This window comes from Hyla sarda, chromosome 1, assembly GCF_029499605.1.
Source record: "Hyla sarda isolate aHylSar1 chromosome 1, aHylSar1.hap1, whole genome shotgun sequence".
Lineage (NCBI taxonomy): Eukaryota > Metazoa > Chordata > Amphibia > Anura > Hylidae > Hyla > Hyla sarda.
Window position 1 is genome coordinate 145,623,196 of NC_079189.1, and position 20,734 is coordinate 145,643,929.

At 42.2% G+C, this 20,734-nt stretch overlaps 1 protein-coding gene across 3 annotated transcripts in view; it reads right to left on the reverse strand.

Moving 5' to 3' along the window:
- The window catches only part of DCLK2 (doublecortin like kinase 2), a 151,608-nt gene that overhangs the window by 55,374 nt on the left and 75,500 nt on the right, over positions 1–20,734 (reverse strand). For 2 of the 3 annotated variants that reach the window (XM_056562823.1, XM_056562825.1), the window contains exons 3-6: positions 14,925–15,027; positions 13,039–13,134; positions 11,958–12,008; positions 6,821–6,915 (exon numbers count right to left, since the gene is read on the reverse strand). In XM_056562823.1, coding sequence (XP_056418798.1) covers positions 6,821–6,915; positions 11,958–12,008; positions 13,039–13,134; positions 14,925–15,027 — 345 coding nt within the window. The remainder of the gene's footprint in view (positions 1–6,820; positions 6,916–11,957; positions 12,009–13,038; positions 13,135–14,924; positions 15,028–20,734) is intronic. The other variant, XM_056562824.1, reaches the window with a different exon arrangement.

A 20,734-nucleotide genomic window follows, 5' to 3' on the forward strand; every position in this document is an offset into this window, starting at 1 on the left:
AACAAAACATATGATTTATAGTAATGCTGACACTGCAAATATGCTGGCAAACAGCAACAGTGTATCCATCCAATAGTTTTTTTGGCTCCCTTCACTTCACAAATAGAAAAACAAATGAACTTGCTAAGAGAGGAGAGCGGTAAGTATGTCCATTATTCAATACTAGCTAAATAACTAAAGAAGTTTATCTATCTAGTTGACTCCTTCCTTGCCAGACTTGAGGTTCACATTTAAATGTCCCTTCATGTATACCAAGACCAATCTAGTATCTGGTAAACTAATTCCACTTAACAGATGGAGGGTGGAATATCCTTCAATCCATGCACTAGTTTAGTGGCTCCGCTCTGAGCTTGCTCCTATATATATATATCCTTTTAGAGATATGGCCTCCACGTGATGTCTAACCAACACTCTGTACAGCGGCATGAGAACATTGTCTGCCTGCCTATAATACGGTTACATTTTATTTTTAAAAAGGTCGTTTTTAGGACAAGACAATTGAGTATTCCATAATGTTAGAGTAGCAGACATATTTTTCAGACAATCACATTAATGTAGATCCCCTCGATGTTACAAAAATATGGACACGATGGCCATGATCCATCAAGCTGTTGGAGACAAAAACGGTCAGGTTTTGCCCAAAACAACCAATCCCAGTTCAGCTTTCATATCTTGACGAGCGCTGGTAAAATGAAGAGTTGTGATTGGTTGCTGTGCACACAGAGTTTTTGTATCCAATAGATTTTAATAAAAAAAATTTTATTGAAACATTAATGAGCACGGTCTGATCCCAAAACTTTTTTTGTTGTTGTTACTGATGAACCTTAAAGACTTTTTGTAATATGGTTATTTAAACAATTTTGAATATTTAATAAAGAAAACAGCTACTGCAAATCCCACCACTAGGGGTCGCCATACCTACTGGGACACTAACCAGTCCTGCAGAAGCATGAGCTTGTCCATAAGTCATGGACAAGAGATGACTCATGGATAAGGCTGCATGAGCAGACACACCAATCATCTCCCACCACCACAAGAGAGGGACACAACCCCTTCCACTGAGATGATTTCTAACACTGAGCTAATGAAAAGAGGAATTTTTATAATAAATATAGGTGATAGAGACAGAAATATTATGTACATAGTCAGTATTCGGTACGGTTTAACATTTTTTGTGGGATCTGAAAGGTACGCTTTAGCAAAAATATACACAGTAGGAACAGTAGCAAATGTAGTGAAAAACAATACTGTACACATAGGATATACTAGGAACTCTAAGAAAAATAGGCATTACCATTATGCATCAGAATCATACATATGCTCATATACAAGGAGGATGGCTGTAGTTTCACAGTTTTATCTGCCCTTTGAGACCCTTTCAACAGTATAGGCATCTGCAGCCTACAAGGCAGGTGCAATGTTGTGATGTAAATATACACACCGGCACAGTGACCCAGATTTATCAATCTGCCTGATCCAAAACTGCCTAGTGTCGTCCATAGTAACCAATCACTGCTCAGCATTCATATGTTAATGAGCTCTGGTAAAATGAAAGCTGAGCTGTGATTGGTTGTTATGATCAAAACCAGACATTTTTGGTTTCAGGCAGATTGATGAATCTGGGCCAGTGACACTAACACTGCCACCCAAAGCCAGAAGATGCACTACTTAGAATGGGAACGGGTTTAGGTTAGTATACTATGTGTGGGGGCACTAAGGGGCACGTACTGTGTTTGGGGGTACTTTAATTGTGTTGGGAGCAGTATTGTTATGGAAAAACACAAAAGCGGACATTTTTACTGTGCCACGCAGCTCAGTTACTGCATGAGGTACAAAATGAGACACCAATATTCTGTGCCACAGTATTACTATTAAGTGTGTATAGTGTGTTTTTGTTTAGTAACATTATGGTGGTAATGTGTGGCCACTTTAACCCCTTAAGGACCCAGCCATTTTACACCTTAGGACCCGGCCATTTTTTGCACATCTGACCACTGTCACTTTAAACATTAATAACTCTGGAATGCTTTTAGTTATCATTCTGATTTCGAGATTGTTTTTTTCGTGACATATTCTACTTTAACTTAGTGGTAAAAATGTTTGGTAACTTGCATCCTTTCTTGGTGAAAAATCCCCAAATTTGATGAAAAATTTGAAAATTTTGCTTTTTTCTAACTTTGAAGCTCTCTGCTTGTAATGAAAATGGATATTCCAAATATTATTTTATTTTATTCACATATACAATATGTCTACTTTATATTTGCATCATAAAATTGACGTGTTTTTACTTTTGGAAGACACCAGAGGGCTTCAAAGTTCAGCAGCAATTTTCCAATTTTTCACAAAATTTCCAAAATCACAATTTTTCAGGGACCAGTTCAGGTTTGAAGTGGATTTGAAGGGTCTTCATCTTAGAAATACCCCACAAATGACCCCATTATAAAAAATGCACCCCCCAAAATATTCAAAATGACATTCAGTCAGCATTTTAACCCTTTAGGTGTTTCACAGGAATAGCAGCAAAGTGAAGGAGAAAATTCACAATTTCCATTTTTTACACTTGCATGTTCTTGTAGACCCAATTTTTGAATTTTTACAAGGGGTAAAAGGAGAAAATGTATACTTCTATTTGTAGCCCAATTTCTCTCGACTAAGCACATACCTCATATGTCTATGTAAAGTGTTCGGCGGGCGCAGTAGAGGGCTCAGAAGGGAAGGAGCGACAAGGGGATTTTGGAGCGTACGTTTTTCTGAAATGGTTTTTGGGGGGCATGTTGCATTTAGGAAGCCCCTATGGTGCCAGAACAGGAAAAAAAAACCACATGGCATACCATTTTGGAAACTATACCCCTTGAGGAACGTAACAAGGAATAAAGTGAGCCTTAATACCCCACAGGTGTTTCACGACTTTTGCATATGTAAAAAAATAAATAAAAAATTTCAATAAAATGTGTGTTTCCCCCCAAATTTCACATTTTTGCAAGGGTTAATAGCAGAAAATAGCCACCAAAATTTGTAACCCCATCTCTTCTGAGTATGGAGGTACCCCATAAGTTGACATGAAGTGCACTATGGGCGAACTACAATGCTCAGAAGAGAAGGAGTCATTTTTGGCTTTTTGAGAGCAAATTTTGCTCGGGGGCATGTCGCATTTAGGAAGCCCCTATGGTGCCAGGACAGCAAAAAATACCCACATGCCATACCATTTTGGAAACTAGACCCCTTGAGGAATGTAACAAGGAATAAAATGAGCCTTAATACCCCACAGGGGTTTCACGACTTTTGCATACGTAAAAAAATAAAAAAATCACTAAAATGTGTGTTTCCCCCCCAAATTTCACATTTTTGCAAGGGTTAATAGCAGAAAATACCCCCCAAAATTTGTAACCCCATCTCTTCCGAGTATGGAGGTACCCCATAAGTTGACCTGAAGCGCACTACGGGCGAACTACAATGCTCAGAAGAGAAGGAGTCATATTTGGCTTTTTGAGAGCAAATTTTGCTCGGGGGGCTTGTCGCATTTAGGAAGCCCCAATGGTGCCAGAACAGCAAAATAACCCCCACATGGCAAACCATTTTGGAAACTAGACCCCTTGAGGAACGTAACAAGGGGTACAGTGAGCATTTACCCCCCACTGGTGTCTGTCAGATCTTTGTAACAGTGGGCTGTACAAAAATTTTTATTTGCGCAGCCCACTGTTCCAAAGTTCTGTCAGACACCAGTGGGGTGTAAATTCTCACTGCACCCCTCATTACATTCCGTGAGGGGTGTAGTTTCCGAAATGGGGTCACATGTGGGGTTTTGTTTTTTTTGCGTTTGTCAAAACCGCTGTAACAATCAGCCACCCCTGTGCAAATCACCTCAAATGTACATGTGCACTCTCCCTTCTGAGCCTTGTTGTGCGCCCCCAGAGCACTTTGCGCCCACATATGGGGTATCTCCGTAGTCGGGAGAAATTGCATTACAAATTTTGGGGGGCTTTTTTCCCTTTTACCTCTTGTCAAAATGAAAAGTATAGGGCAACACCAGCATGTTAGTGTAAAAAATTTATTTTTTTACACTAACATGCTGGTGTAGACCCCAATTTCACCTTTTCATAAGGGGTGAAAGGAGAAAAAGCCCCCCAAAATTTGTAAGGCAATTTCTCCCGATTACGGCGATACCCCATATGTGTCCCCAAACTGTTGCCTTGAAATCCGACAGGGCTCCGAAGTGAGAGTGCCATGCGCATTTGAGTCCTGAATTAGGGATTTGCATTGGCGTGGACATAGGGGTATTCTATGCCAGTGATTCCCAAACAGGGTGCCTCCAGCTGTTGCAAAACTCCCAGCATGCTTGGACAGTCAACGGCTGGGAGTTGTTGTTTTGCAACAGCTGGAGGCTCCATTTTGGAAACAGTGGCGTACCAGACATTTTTCATTTTTATTGGGAAGGGGAGGGGGGCTGTGTAGGGGTATGTGTATATGTAGTGTTTTTTACTTTTTATTTTATTTTGTGTTAGTGTAGTGTAGTGTTTTTAGGGTACAGTCACGGGGGGTTACAGCGATTTTCCCGCTGCGAGTTTGAGCTGCCGCGCAAAATTTGCTGCATCGCAAACTTGCAGCCTGATACTCACTGTAAGCCCCCTGCCCATGTGAATGTACCCTGTACATTTACAAGGGGGGGACCTCCAGCTGTTGCAAAACTACAACTCCCAGCATGCACAGTCTATCAGTGCATGCTGGTAGTTATAGTTTTGCAACAGCTGGAGGCACACGGGTTGGGAAACACTGAGTTAGGAAACAGACAATGTTTCCCAACCAGTGTGCCTCCTGTTGTTGCAAAACCACAACTCCCAGCATTCTCAGGCATGCTGGGAGTAGTAGTTCGGCAACATCTTTAGAGCCAGATGTTGCCGAACTACAACTCCCAGCATGCTTGGAGTTGTAGTTTGCAACATCTGGAGGACTACAGTTTGCAGACCACTAATACAGTGGTTACCAATCTGTGCCCTTCCAGATGTTGCAAAACTACAACTCACATTATGCCAAAACTGTCCAGGCATGCTGGGAGTTGTAGTTCTGCAACATCTGAAGGGCCAGATGTTACAGAACTACAACTCCCAGCATGCCTGGACAGTAAGGGCATGCTGAGAATGTGTAGTTTTGCAACATCTGGAAGGGCACAGTGGTCTCCAAACTGTGGACCTCCAGATGTTGCAAAACTGCAACTCCCAGCATGCCCAGATGCCAAGGGCTGTCTGGGCATCCTGGAGTTGTAGTATATAGGGTCCCAATACAGCAATGCATGTCGCTTTACGGCTGTAAAGGGCCCGACCGCGGCTGAAGATCTACTCACCTGTCGCCGCCGCCATCTTCCTCGCCGGAATCCGGGTCTTCAGGGACGAGGTAAGTACCGGGGCCGGTCCCCAGCACTCCCCCGTCCCCCGCCGCGTCCTCCGGTTTTCCTCCCGTCCTCTCCGGACTTCAAGAGGCCGGACAGGACGGGAGGAAGTAACCACCCCCCCCCCCCTTGCGATTGGTCGGTTAGTTAACCGACAGATCGCAGGGAATAGGAGGAGGTGGCAGGCTTGCCACCTCACTCCTAGTCTTCAGCATGGTCCTGGCTGTCTGTGACAGCCGGGATCATGCGAAATTACCGGGCAATCGGGTCCCAGGGACCCGATCAGCCCGGTATCGCCGCAGATCGCAAGGGCGATTTCCCTTGCGATTTGCGGCGATCGCCAACATGGGGGGCCTACATGGCCCCCCTCGGCGTTTGCCCTGGATCCCTGCTGAAGGATTTCAAAAGAAAGAGAAGCGCTCCATAGTGCATTAACCGGGCAAGTGGAATTTCACAGTAGTTTACTGGAAGCACTTACCCGGTAAGTTGTGCTAGTGTACCAGGCACAACACTGTTGAGAGTTTCCAAAATGCAGCCAGTCCCGCCACCACAAAGGTGTAATGGTAACAGCAACCTCCAAATACTCCCAAGGGACTTCAATAGGCGCAGAAAGGATGAGGAGTTATAGATGTATAAGCGATATCATTTATTTGCAGAACAACGCGTTTCGACGCCAGGACGGGCGTCTTTCTCAAGTTCAGAAAGACGCCCGTCCTGGCGTCGAAACGCGTTGTGCTTATACATCTATAACTCCTCATCCTTTCTGCGCCTATTGAAGTCCCTTGGGAGTATTTGGAGGTTGCTGTTGCTGAAGGATTTCAGCAGGGATCCGCTTCCGATCTCCGCCGGGTGAGCGGCGGAGACCAGGAAAAGACATGACGTATGCATACGTCATGGGTCCTTAAGACCCAGGGTGTGATGACGTATGCATACGTCATGGGTCCTGAAGAGGTTAAAGTAGTAAAGGGGGGTCCTGGTGTGGATGCATTACCAAAATGTATTAACATATATACACTTGGTCTCAGGAAGGGACTGGAAACTGTTGGAATACCACTGCGGGATCAAGGGTTGTGAGTAAATTTTTTTTTCTTTAGCACTGAGCACATTTTCAGATAGGAAACATTTTATGAAAATACCTTTAAAGTGTACCTGTCGCTTTGAAAAACTTTTTTCAAGGGGCACATCAAAAGTTTTAATCGGTTGAGGTCTGAGTGTTTAGACCCCGACCAATTGTTAGAATGAGTGGGCAGAAAATGCAGCTGACCAAGACAATTTTTCTGTCTCTACATGTCAAAAGTTTTTTTTTAAAGTTACAGTGCCCATTTAAATCAATTTACAGATGGGTGTTTATATTGACAGTTGCCTGCATATATTTCCAAGGAAGTCAGTACTCTAGTGAGGTTATAGTGGTCATGCCTTAATAGCTTTCTATCATACCTTTAGACCTCGGTAACTTCCTGGACTTGTTGGCGATGAGCATGATGATTTTGTAGATTTTGGTGTGGACAGCTGGCTACTTGGAGTTCCATTCACTATGGTATAAAATGACAATGATATTAGTAGGTACAAACCTTGCATCTGTTGAGCTACCACATAGTTGTGGTCAAATAAGTGTGGCACATTAGCAGCTTCCAAAGAGTTATTTAATATTAATGGAAATTAAAAAAACAGATGGAAAACCACAGTTTTTGATACCTCAAATCAGTAATTCTAGTGTAAACACTTAAAGGAACCTGTCACCAGGATAGACCCCTGTAGACTATGAGATCATTCCAATGCTGTAGATAAGCTTAACTAGTGTATGCAATCTGTCACTGCCTAATGCAGACCACCTGCCTGTGACACATCCGAGAACATATGGGAATGAACATAGCTGGCAGACACTGTGGTTCTTCTGACATACTGCCAGGAATTAATGTCCAGTACTACTGTGTCAGTTCTGCAGGTGGAGAAAAATTACATGCAAACTTGACAGTGATTCTAAAACAAAATATAGGTGAATGTTTTTTTTTTAACCATTATATGTATCATGTACCTAGTGCGATGGATATTTGGCCATATCTTTATAACAAATAGCATAAGAGACACTTTTACATGGAAGTATGTTACATCCATACTTGGAAGTCAAAGATAAGGAGTGAAAATACTTCTGGTTTTAGCTTACTAAGGCTGGGTTCACACTACGTTTTGTACTTACGGTTCTCATATACGGCTGGGAGGAGGGGGGGGCTTAATCGCGGCGCCCGCACTCAGCCGTATACGGGAACCGTATTTAATGGATGTCTATGAGCCGACCGGAGTGAACCGCATTCTCTAGTCAGCTGCGTTTTCAGCCGTATGCGGTTTCCCTACCGTAGGCAAAAACGCGTCCGACCACGTTTTTGCCTGTGGTCGGGAAACCGCATACGTCCGAAAACGCAGCCAACCGGAGGCTGCGGTTCACTCCGATCGGCTCATAGACATGCATTTAATACAGTTCCCGTATACGGCTGAGTGCGGGCGCCGCAATTAAGCCACGCCCCCCTCCTGCCAGCCGTATACGGGAACCGTAAGTACAAAACGTAGTGTGAACCTAGCCTAAAACTGGTACAAGTGAGGCTATATTCACATCAGCACTATGGAGCGCCATTACAAGGGCTGATAATGGGGCTGGGATGGAGGTTGTGACACCAACAGATCCCAACAGGTCACATTCACTTTGAAGGGGGTCCATTGGGGTTCAGCTAGATTACTGTTATTTTGCATGATTTAAGCAGAGAAAAAAAAAAACTGACAAAGTCCTGTCCATTTAGCGGAATTAGCGAATGGAGCTTCTAATGCTGATGTGAACATAGCCAAATAAATAAAATATGCAATTGTAAAAGTATCCCTCTTTATTGTTGCTATTTCTCATGCTTAATAACCCCAAATCCTCCTATATGTACAAAGTAGATTAATGAAATGTTCATTTAATATTTGAAGAGGACCCGTGGCCAACCTTACACACCTGATGACACACTTTTTATTTATTTATTTTTTTATACTGTTTATGATATACCTTTCTGTTCCTGAGATATGTGGGTTTATAGTTTGTCTTAAAATTCAGGAAATAAGTCAGATGGGCATGAAATTAAAGGGGTTATCCACCATAAGGTGATTTTAGTACGTACCTGGCAGACAGTAATGGACATGCTTAGGAAGGATCTGTGCTTGTCTTGGGGCTAAATGACTATGTTGGGAGTCCAAATAATCTAAGTGGAATATAGGTGCACTACTGTGGTAGATGTAACAATGACATTGGCTAACCCTCAAAACTGATGTTAAAATTGAGACATTAGCCAGTAATTCCCTTTTCCTCTCTCCCACACATCAGCCAGCCCACCCATTCAAACATAAATGAGCTGCATCCATTCAAAAGACCTGTGGTTTTCACTCAGGGTGCCTACAGCTGTTGCATTAGTTGCAGATGGATCTCTCTCCCACCAAGAGATTGCTCCACCCATTGAAGCACACAGGCTCCCTGTCATCAGCTGACTAGTGAGGCAGGTCTAGGCCGCATAGCAACCTGGGAAAAATCTGAGAGAACAGTAATTTTGCATGCTGGTAACAATAAATATTGGGGTGAAAACAGGTAGTAGGTGTGTATGTTTTACATCAAGGGGCGTTTATGGATTACACACTCCCTGACTATATAATCCTGGCCACCACTTGACATTAAATCCTGTTATTGAAATTAGTTCACAACCATCTGACTATTCCCTGAATTAAGAGACAAACTATAAACCCAATTATTTCTGAAGGGGAGGGTGTATCAAGAAAATGTATAAAAAAAAATGTGTGACAGGCATCTATAAAATCACATTTTATTGGGATTGACCACAGATCCTCTTTATAAAAGAGTAGTCCAGTTAAAAACACAAACAACTTCTCCTGTAAGTAGGATAGGGAATAAGTGTAAGATTGCAGTGGGTCTGACCAACAGAACCCCCTACAATCTCCTGCCCGGTGCCTGTCTCTCTGCATGACTGAAGTGTGTCGACCACGGCACGAAGCAGTGGCTGACATGCCTCCTTCATGCATCTCTGTGGAAGAGCTGGAGATACAGACATTTGTGTATCTCCGTTTTTTTCATAGAGATGCATGGAGGAATGTGCCAGCCACCGTTTTTTGGCCATGGTCGACACACTTCAGCCATGCGGAGAGCCAGGGTGCTGGGCAGGATAGGGGACCATGCAGATAGGACACAACACTTATCTTGTGGAAAGGAGATACATGTTTTTTTTTAGACTGGATACCTCCTTTAAAGTAAATGGAAATTTATTCCCATTATCATTCATTATCTATGAAACAGATGGGCACTGGATGATATCTACTAAATTCGAAATCATTTTCTACATAAAAGTCCTGCACCTACAGTTCTGTTTATACCTTTGCCATAGTATATGTTTGTTATCGTATTTGGAAAATGCCTTTATGTTAGTAGAGGGCAAATAATGGAAATGTACAGGGTGGGCCATTTATACGGATACACCTTAATAAAATGGGAATGGTTGGTGATATTAACTTCCTGTTTGTGGCACATTAGTATATGTGAGGGGGGAAACTTTTCAAGATGGGTGGTGACCATGGCGGCCATTTTGAAGTATGCCATTTTGAATCAAACTTTTGTTTTTTCAATAGGAAGAGGGTCATGTGACACATCAAACTTATTGGAAGTTTCACAAAAAAAAAAAACAATGATGTGCTTGGTTTTAACATAACTTTATTCTTTCATGAGTTATTTACAAGTTTCTGACCACTTATAAAATGTGTTCAATGTGCTGCCCATTGTGTTGGATTGTCAATGCAACCCTCTTCTCCCACTCTTCACACACTGATAGCAACACCGCAGGAGAAATGCTAGCACAGGCTTACAGTATCCGTAGTTTCAGGTGCTGTACATCTCGTATCTTCACAGCATTGACAATTGCCTTCAGATGACCCCAAAGATAAAAGTTTAAGGGGGTCAGATCGGGAGACCTTGGGGGCTATTCAACTGGCCCACGACGACCAATCGACTTTCCAGGAAACTGTTCATCTAGGAATGCTCGGACCTGAAACCCATAATGTGGGGGTGCACCATCTTGCTGGAAAAACTCAGGGAACATGCCAGGTCCGAGTATTCCTAGATGAACAGTTTCCTGTAAAGTGGATTGGACGTCGTGGGCCAGTTGAATGGCCCCCCAAGGTCTCCCGATCTGACCCCCTTAGACTTTTATCTTTGGGGTCATCTGAAGGCAATTGATTATGCTGTGAAGATACAAGATGTGCAGCACCTGAAACTACGGATACTGGAAGCCTGTGCTAGCATTTCTCCTGTGGTGTTGCTATCGGTGTGTGAAGAGTGGGAGAAGAGGGTTGCATTGACAATCCAACAAAATGGGCAGCACATTGAACACATTTTATAAGTAGTCAGAAACTTGTAAATAACTCATGAAAGAATAAAGTTACGTTAAAACCAAGCACATCATTGTTTTTTTTTATTTATTCCCAATAAGTTTGATGTGTCACATGCCACCTCTTCCTATTGAAAAAACTAAAGTTCGATTCAAAATGCCCGACTTCAAAATGGCCGCCATGGTCACCACCATCTTGAAAAGTTTCCCTCCTCACATATACTAATATGCCACAAACAGGAAGTTAATATGACCAACCATTCCCATTTTATTAAGGTGTATCCAAGATATTTGGAACAACCTTCCTACTGAGTTCCTTAAAAAACCTGTGTGCAAGTACCTAAAAAATTTCCAGATTTCTCTTCTGTTCATTCACTTTGCATTAATAAAAATAAACTATTAACTCGGCTTTAGAGGTTTGTACAGTACTGTATAGATATGTAACAATTTTAACACCAAAATAAGTACTTTTAAAGCAGAAGTGTTGTGCAGAAAAACTGTCCCCTGTCCAAAGGATAAGGGATAAGTTTTAGATTGCGGGGGGTATGTCCGTCCGCTGGGATCCCGGCTTTGCATGGATGCCGCCTCCACGTATCTCTATGGGAGACTTGGAGATAACTGAATGGCTCTCCCATAGAGATACATGGAGGGGGCGTGTCAGCCATTGCTTTGTGTGGGGGGTTGACACGCCCCATTTTCAGGGAAAGCTGGGGGGGGGGGGGGGGTCCCGGTGTTATAACTTTAATTCCTTTGAAATGCTGCAGCATTCCAGCGTGCATCAGATATCATTGCAATAAGGAAGCCTGTCAGTGTTTTGCCCTACAATGCCGGCCAGCATGAAAGTAATGATAGACTCCCTTTAAGTTAAAGGGAAACTGACAGACTGTTCACCTGCACCAAACCCAATATACTGGGCACTTTACACAGTCTCATACACTAAACCTGTTAAATACAAACAATGTGCAAAATAAAAAAACTGTCAAATAAACATGATAAGAAGCAGCGGTATAAATGCCACAATAAAACAGCAAGGAAAATGTAGGTGTTGCAATGGTTAAGCTCAGATATTGAACAGAACAGCTTTATGGAGCTTGAAAAAGGGCGAACCGGCTGGTGAGCTAATAAAGCCAAGAAAGAAAGCCACAATCGGAATGGCTCACCTGGGGACCTTGCTGTGGAATAGGCACTGGAGTAGTAGCCAGTCCTCCTTACTGCATTCATTTTACAATAAGGGTAAAGACATCAAAAAAACACATTAATGAACAGTTTCTGTCTATTATATGTAAACACTAAAACACAGCAAACCATCATTTGTACTTGGCCCAAATGACATATAGCAAGCCCTTTGACTTGAGGACAACAACACTGATCAATAGTTTACTTTGGGATTATGTATGTGTTCACTGGCATCAGCTGCGACAGTGAACATCTCCCAGTGCCAGACAGAAACATTCTGTGTGCAGAGTTTTTTCTCCAGCTATAGACACTGGACCAGTGCCCAAAAACTGCACACAAAATGGGATTAATTGTATCTGGCATAGGAATAAAAAACTGTCCAGACACAACAGAATATAGTACATGTGAACTGATCCGTTTTTTTTTTTTTTTTTTTACATTCTCACTTGATTGACAGTTTTAATATAATCTGGGAATTAACAGTATACTGTAGGAGAAAACTTTAACAAAATGTACCCACAATTCAATGGGGTAGCATCAGTAATACTCTTATTATTAGCAGAGGATAGAATAAGAGTGAAAAGTATAACTGGCTACACACATGAGATCAAGGTCTTTTGTCAGGATCAGTGAGGAAAACTGAATTTATAAAAGGGAAGCCAAATACTTAGAGGCAACTAACATGGAATCTCACCTTTCTCAATAAGAAATGGGGACAGCTCACCCCTTCCTGCACACTGACCTCTGCATATGTCAAACAACATGTTCATAATGCTTTCACAAAAAAGTCAATAAACGACATGAATTTTTTATTTTTTCACTTTCGTACAGTTCAGGACAGATGGCTTCCTACAGTCATATAAAGTAAATAGGATGCAACTATGCTAATCTGCTTAAAGTAGATAAATAAATAAATAAAATATTAGAAGGCAATTATTTTGAATTAGTAACATAATGTAACAGTATGATACATTGGAATAACAAAAGATAACTAAGAATATATAACTTTTTGAAAACAGGAGCATTTAATGGTTTTCATGTGAAAGCATCTACAAAGTTCATTACCTGCTCCTGGAGATTTGCTGCGACGCGAACTCCCTGGACTCCTAGAACCTATATGTCTCTGGGAGCGGGAATATGAAGTTTTCATAACACGACATTCTGGAAGAAGAGACAATAAATTCCTCTGGTGAAAAGCAAAAGCAATGTCCAAATAAATTGCAAAGTAACAGAAGACTGCTCCTGGGGAAAGGAGGAGGTGGGATAAGCTGGTACTACAGCTAAAGCTTAAATTGGTTCATCAAGGAAATATTGCTTTGGACAATTTGCCCAAAAGTGTACCCCTTAGGCTAGGTTCAGACTACGGAATTTCCGCCGGAATTTTTGCTTTGAAATTTCCGGCAGAAATTCTGCTTACTATAATGCATAGTGTAGTGAATGGTTTTCCGTTCACAAATTCACACTTCGGAATTTGTGAAGCGGAAAATCCGGATGAAAAATCCGCTAGAAAATTTCCGCCTGAAGAAAGGGGTTGCTCTTTCTTCAGGCGTAAATCCTAGCGGAACACATAGCAGTCTATAGGAGACTGCAGTGTCCACACGGTCCTAGTGCCGACTAATTCAGTCGGCGCAGGCGGAACTCGGAATCTCCGGCCGGAAATTTTCTGCCCGGAGATTCCGTAGTCTGAACCTAGCCTTAGTTAACATCTCTCCCTCTTTGAGTATAGTAGGAGATCTATCAATAAAGGCTGGTAGGGCGAGGAGAAGCTGCCTGGGATTATTCTGGTAAATGTTCCCTTCAGGTCTATCAGGAGACACACATCTGCAGTAACAGGGGACTGTTTCTTCCAATTACATAATAGGCAATTTTTTTTAATGTAGTTTTTAGTAATAATAATCACATTTGAAATATAATCTGTCGCCTAAACTAACCCATGTAATGTAGGCAAATAAGCACATAAATGTATGTTATGTACTCCCTGTCCTGGAGACGGGCACGCGGCTCTCGAATTGTGGCATTCCGATGCATCTCTCTTCCAGATGTCACCGACCTTTGATTGACACACAGAGCTACTTGACTGGCAGGAGCCCTGTGTGTGCAGTCTGTGCACGGGCCTGTGCTGTTGTTTCCGGCACACGCGCAGACAGGGCTGCTTGCCAGTTAGCCCTGTGTGCCAATCAAAAGCCAGTGCTGTCAGGGAGAGAGGCTTGTTGGATTGGAGCAGCTCTCGTCCAGCTGTCCCCACCTCCAGGATACTGGTAACAGACTAAGAAAGCTATTTTTTTTGCTTGTTTTCTGTCACCACAATAGAAAATAAAGGTACATGAGTACATAACACAGTGAGGAGAATGTACTTATGGGCCTACTTAACAGAGGTCAATTAAGGTGACAAATGTGCTTTAAATATGTATTTATACAATTTGTCTCCAAGTTGTTATTAAATTTTCCTTTTTTTTAATTAACTATCATCCCTATTAACTATCATCTGCCTTTCAGGGTAATGCACAAAATTATCCACCAAGGATATTTTAAAAGGCGGTGAAAAGGTTTATCAGCCAGGCAGATTTTATGGATAATTCTTTATAATACTTATGTCCAGGAAGAATATTGTGGTGTTAAAGGAGATCTGCAGTATTGGACTCTTATCCCCTATCCACAGGATCTTCTGTATGGGGACCCGTAACTGCCGCATGATGCCGCGGCCGACACCCACCCTGCAGCATGATGCCGCGGCCGACACCCCCGCTCCATGTATCTCTATGGGAGAGGCAGAGAGTCACGGCAATGCCGGTTCCCCATACGGGACATTGCGGGGGTCCCAGCGGTCGGACCCTACGCGATCAGCCACTTAGCCCCTATCCTGCACATAGGGAATAAGTGTCTAACACTGCAGTACTCCTTTAAAAAAAAAAAAATTAGCAACTAAATGATGTATCAGCTATAATACTCACCACCGTGGTCCAGAACAAAGTCGTCCTGGGCATAGCGGTATTTTTCTGGTCCACAGGCTATAAAGACATCATCATCACCAAAGAAGTCTTGAAGACATGTAATCTAAAAGAATGTCAAAACAAAAAAGTTCTGCATCACATTCAGGCACATTTGGCAACAAAGCGCAAACACTTTAAATGTACATGCATAACCTAAGGTCTCTCCTTTCCCTTCAGACCAGATACTTTGTAAATAATGCATGGCAAGCCAGTGTAATAAATTCTTATCTTTATATCATTTGCATCAATCTCATCACACAAGCATGAATACAGCCCCTGAGAAAGGGTTAGGTCCCTCAAAATGCTGCATAGGTTTAAAAACACTCTCCCCCTTTTTGGCGGCATCTCTGCATGGATTTTTGTGGTTGGTAAATTATGGATTGTTATTTAAAGAGAATCTGTCAGGGCTATTTTTCTGTCAAGTGTCGAGAAGGCAGGGCCGATCTGCCCAAGTGCCTCAGTCTGACACACCTCCTCATTCGCCCTCCCCTCCCAGCCTCTCCTTGACTGATCAGAAAGGACTTCGGAGGTACACAGGATCACCTGGCGCTGAGTGGGACAGAGGAGTCAGGACAACGGAACCTTCAGGTGAGTAGTTTCATTCGAACAGCATGCAACACACTGGTTGAATCCAGTGTACCTCCGAAATCCTTTCTGATCTCTATATCTATTCATGGGAAGGCTGCGTATGGGACTCAAATGAAAAAACGCTTCACATTGTTGTGTATGTTACACAACCAACTTTGGTAAGCGGCTATCTTCCTTTCCCCTCCGTTGGTTGATCTGGAGTCCTGCACATTAGAGCGCCTTCTCCCCTTTTCTCTTCTTGACTGTTAGGTGGTGCTAGGGGGTAAGGGCAAGAAAGGAGACATGCCAAGCTGTGTAACTTGAGCAGCTAAGCCCCACTTTCTTGAAACTTGGCTGAAAAATAAAAAGGGGATTTTTAAATGGGCACTGTCAGAGGCAAAAACTTTTGATATGTTGTGAAGCATGAAAAACCAATAGGTTTTGCAATTGCTTTCATTAGAAAATTTTCAGTATTTCATACAGAAAAAGCCAGTCAAACAACTGCCCCCCCTGCCTGCTTGGACACATACAAGTCCTGTTGTGTCCATGCGTCATCACCTATGTCATGGACACACTTCCTTGATTGACAGCTGTGAGCGCAGGGCTCACAGCTGAAGGGAAAATACTCTCACTGTCAGCTTGTGTCCCCCTACTGTCAGTTTGTGTCCCCCTACTGTCAGTGAGGACAAGCTGGGAGCTGTAGTTTTGCTAATGCTAGGGGAGATGTGAGCATACAGCATACTGAGGGAGGGGGTGGAGACCTGCACAGTGAGGCCACACCCCCTCCCTTTGAGAGGAATTCAGACTAGTGAGCTAAATAAAAAGTATAATAAAAAATAAACACATAAAAATTAGATGTAAATGGTCAGGATTAGGTACTGAGTGATATATAAAAATAAAAAAAGTTTTTTTGTTGGATCTGACTGGTACGCTTTAAGTTACACAACCACCAAGATAACTTCCCTGCAGAGTTCCTAAAAGAACTAAAGTTGTTTTGAAGGCAAAGGATGATCCTATTTCTTCTGATCAAGAACTTTGCATTTTGTTAATTAATAGAAATAAACCAATAACATCTACTTTTCATAGCATTATTACTTGGCAGTATTTTTGCCACACTTGCCTAAAACTTTTATACAGAACTATATATATCAAGGGTGTGGAAATCCTATTGCCAGTTCCAGGCGCCGGGCAGGTGAGTTCTTTAGGCATTTAGCCCTGCTTTGAGCAAGCAGAGCCAGGGCACGGAGTAAGATTGCTGCCTAGTTGGATGCTGGGGCTGTAGCTCAGCTTATCCTTGTCATCTTACTCTTGTCAGTCGGTGCCCGGATAGCTCAGACTGTGATGCTCACCCTGCTTCCCCTACTGTGGCAGGTCTTCTGTAGCTCCTTATGCCCTGCTGTTCCCTGGACTTTCTTACATCCTCAGGAGCAGACTTTTGGAGTGTGGGCTGCAGCTGCACCCCAATCTCCACCATAATCTTCACCCACATGCTGACAGACAGCACATGCTCCATACATTTCTATGGAAGCGCCAGAAAGACCCAAGTACAGCACTCGGGCATCTTCAGTGCTCCCATAGAAAATAATGGAGCGCGTGCCGTCTATCGGAAGACGACACACACTCCTCAATGAGATAGCCTTGGTCACATTCCAGAGATTGCGGGGGTCCCAGCAGTAAGACCCCAACCCCCCCCCCCCCCAGCAATCAGCTACTACTTATCCTGTGGATTGTGGATAACTTCATTTTGTCTGGAGTTCTCCATTAAACTATCTGCCTGCTGACGGTTTCCTGTGTGTGCATTGGAGACCCTAGCCTGGTGAGGGGGAATCCTATAACTCCATAATCTGGTTGTTTTCCACACCTCTCTATTCCCATCCTGGATGCCCTGAGCAGCTTTAAACTTTGTCTGCGCCTTTAAGACGCACTGAGAGTTCAAGGCACGCTCCTGTCACTGCAGACTGGGCTATCTATGCATGCAGCGCCTGCATAATGCTGCGTACACAGAAGTAATAGAAGCCGTGGGGAGAGAAGTGCATGAAGCTACGGGAGAAAGGCATTTTTTTTTTTAAATAGGGCATGCAGTATGGGGGCAATATGTGAGGGGACATGGCATGGGGCAATAGATTTTTAGATGTGTCTACTTAGTTTCTATTAATAAAGACCTTATTTACATACTATTTTGGTTGAAATTATTTTGTGTACCAAAAGTGGATTGTCATGAGGGTCAAGTAGATTGTGCTCCCGTTTTAGTCCCTTGGAGAAGTAGTTTTTTTCTTAATTTTCACACAAGCAGTGGTCTGATATATGGTATTTTCATACTTTAGGTCACCCTGGTTACAGCAATACAGATTTTGTTTAGTTTCTGTCACGATTTACTAATTCTAAATTCAAAACTTTTTAAAATTCTTTTTTTTTTACTTAAATTACCATTTTCTGACCCCTATAACATTTTAATTTTTCCGCATACTGGGCTGTATTTTTTTGCGCCATAATCTGCAGTTTTTATCGATGCAATTTTTATAGCTTTTTACTTTACTTTTTCTTGATATGATGTAAAAAAAAATACCACACCATAGAATTGTGTCTTTTATATGTTAATGCCATTGACCGTACGGGATACATAATGTTATATTTTAATAGTTGGAACAATCACGCACGTGCCAATACCAAATACGCTTATTTTTATTATGTTTACATGTTTTTTGTATGGTAAAGGGGAGGGGGGGGGTGATGTGAATTTTTAATATATAAGGGGTTAATGAGTGTTTTTTGAACTTTTATTAAACTTTTTTTTTTAACACTATTAGTCCCTTAGGGGACTTTCAGGAGAAATCGTTAGATTCCTCATACAGATCAATGCTGTTCTATTGAACTCAATTGATCTGTGCTCATTTGATCGAGCCTGTTCTAGGCAACCCCCACGAGCGTGTTACAGGAGGACAATCCACCCCACTAGACCACCAGGGACTGGTGAAAGGTCCCTTTTATACGCCGCTGTCAAGTTTGACAGCGGCAATCTAAATGGTTAATAGCCGGGCGTGGTGATCCCTACTGAAATCAACTGGGGGGAACCGGTTATGGAGCAGGCTCGAGTCAGGAGCCCGCTCCATACAACCTATGTGCCGCTGGGTTGTGTGGCCAGCTCTACTAGCCCAAAGCAGGGCTAAATGTTGGCAAAATGAACCTGCCCGGTGCCCGACACTGCATGCCCCAGCCGTCGGGTGATAGGAATTCCACAACCCTGAGATATATATATATTATCTATATATGCACACACATGTATATACATGTATAAACTCATATATATCTCAAGGAAAAAATCCAGCACTGCTTGCATGCGATCCAAAAAGCCTTGTCTTTATTGAACACAGGATACAAACAGTAAATAAAACTCTGCTTACGTGTTTTGCACTATCAGCGCTTAGTCATAAATAGTAATACACATACAAAGTTGCTTTAAAATACTTCAGAAGCCACATCCTACTTCCTGTGGTGTGGATTCTCTCACAATTAAGTTATCTCCCTCCGGACAGGTGAGTATTCCAACTGTTAACCCCTGCACCTCCAGACAGGCTGCCATACACCAGTGATGTTTTCTTTATGACCAAAATAGTTGTTAATTATATTTCACTGGCAGCCCGTATTGATTTACAGAGTAACAGTGCATTGACATATCTACCGTGGATTCATTCATAAAATTATGTTTACATAATTCATTTTACACGTAAAAAGCCCAAAAATCAAGCATAATTCGTACCAAAAAAACCCCCCACAAAATGCATTGTCTGAATAAAGTCCAATTACTGTTAGCATATAGTAATGAGATCTAATTGATGATTCAAACCCAACAGTTGTCTGGTTCCTAAAATGAACATCCAGTACATTTCCCAATTATATAGCCGTTTTCTGAAATCTCCTCCTCTTACATTAATACTAACTTTCTCAATGCCACAAATCCTTAAATATCTAGTGTCACCTTGGTGTACTTCCCTAAAGTGGTGGGACAGTGCAGATATATTGACATTGTCATTTCTCGCATCAGATACATGTTTTCTAGTTCTTACTTTTAGGGCATTACTTGTGGACCCCACATATTGTACACGACATGACATGCATGATGCCAGATACACTACAGAAGACGTATTACAGTTGGAGTAGCTCTTAAAATTATACATTTTACTTGTAGCGAACGATTTGAAAGAATCGCCCACTGCAATATAATCGCATGTCAGGCATAGTGCATGTCCACACTTCCAGTTACCCTTATGTGCTAGCCACGTTGGGAAGGGCTTTCCCACGCTGCTACTAGCAAACAGGCTTGGGGATATTGCTGAGCCCAGCGACGGTCCTTTCCTTGACACCAGATTTATACTTTCTCCTACTATTTTCCTCAACACGGGATCCACCTCCAGCACTGCAATATACTTCTCTATGATTTTCTTGATCGCATTGAACTGGGTACTGTATGCAGTGAAAGGTGGGTTTGTGGCATTTGTTCTTATTTTTCTTTTTATATTTATTACTCATGGGTTTTGTTAGTTCCTCCCAGTTCACACTATCTATTTGGGATTTGGCCTTATCGATAATCTCTTCTTCGTACCCACTTTCCTTTAATCGATTTTTTTACTTATTTGCTTCTGTCTCAAAGATGCTAACTCTAGAGCAATGTCTTTTTAGTCGACACATCTCCCCATATGGGATATTAATAACAACGTGTCTGGGGTGGCACAAAGATGCTTTTAGAATGGAGTTAGTAGCCATTTATTTTCTGTATGGAGGAAATGATCACTTCATCATTGACTATAGAAATATTAATATCCAGAAATGTTATGGTGTCTCTGTGGCGATGTGATGTAAATCTGAGGTTGAGGTAATTCAACTCAATGTGCTTAGTGAATGCCTCAAACTCCTGCTCTGTACCCCTCCACATAATTAAGAGATAGTCTATGAAACATCCCACCCATTGTATATGTTTGTGAAAAGGGTTGGATAACGAAAAAATATACTGAATCTTCCAGATGGTCATAAAAATGCTAAAGAGGGCGAATATTTAGCGCCCATAGGGGCTCACCTGGTCTGAAGGAAATATTTCCCATCAAACAAAAAAATTGGGATGTAACAAAAAAAAATCAATGGACAAGATGAGGAATTCCTTCAGACCAGGGGAGTAATTACTATATTGATCAAGCATTTGGGAGACAGCA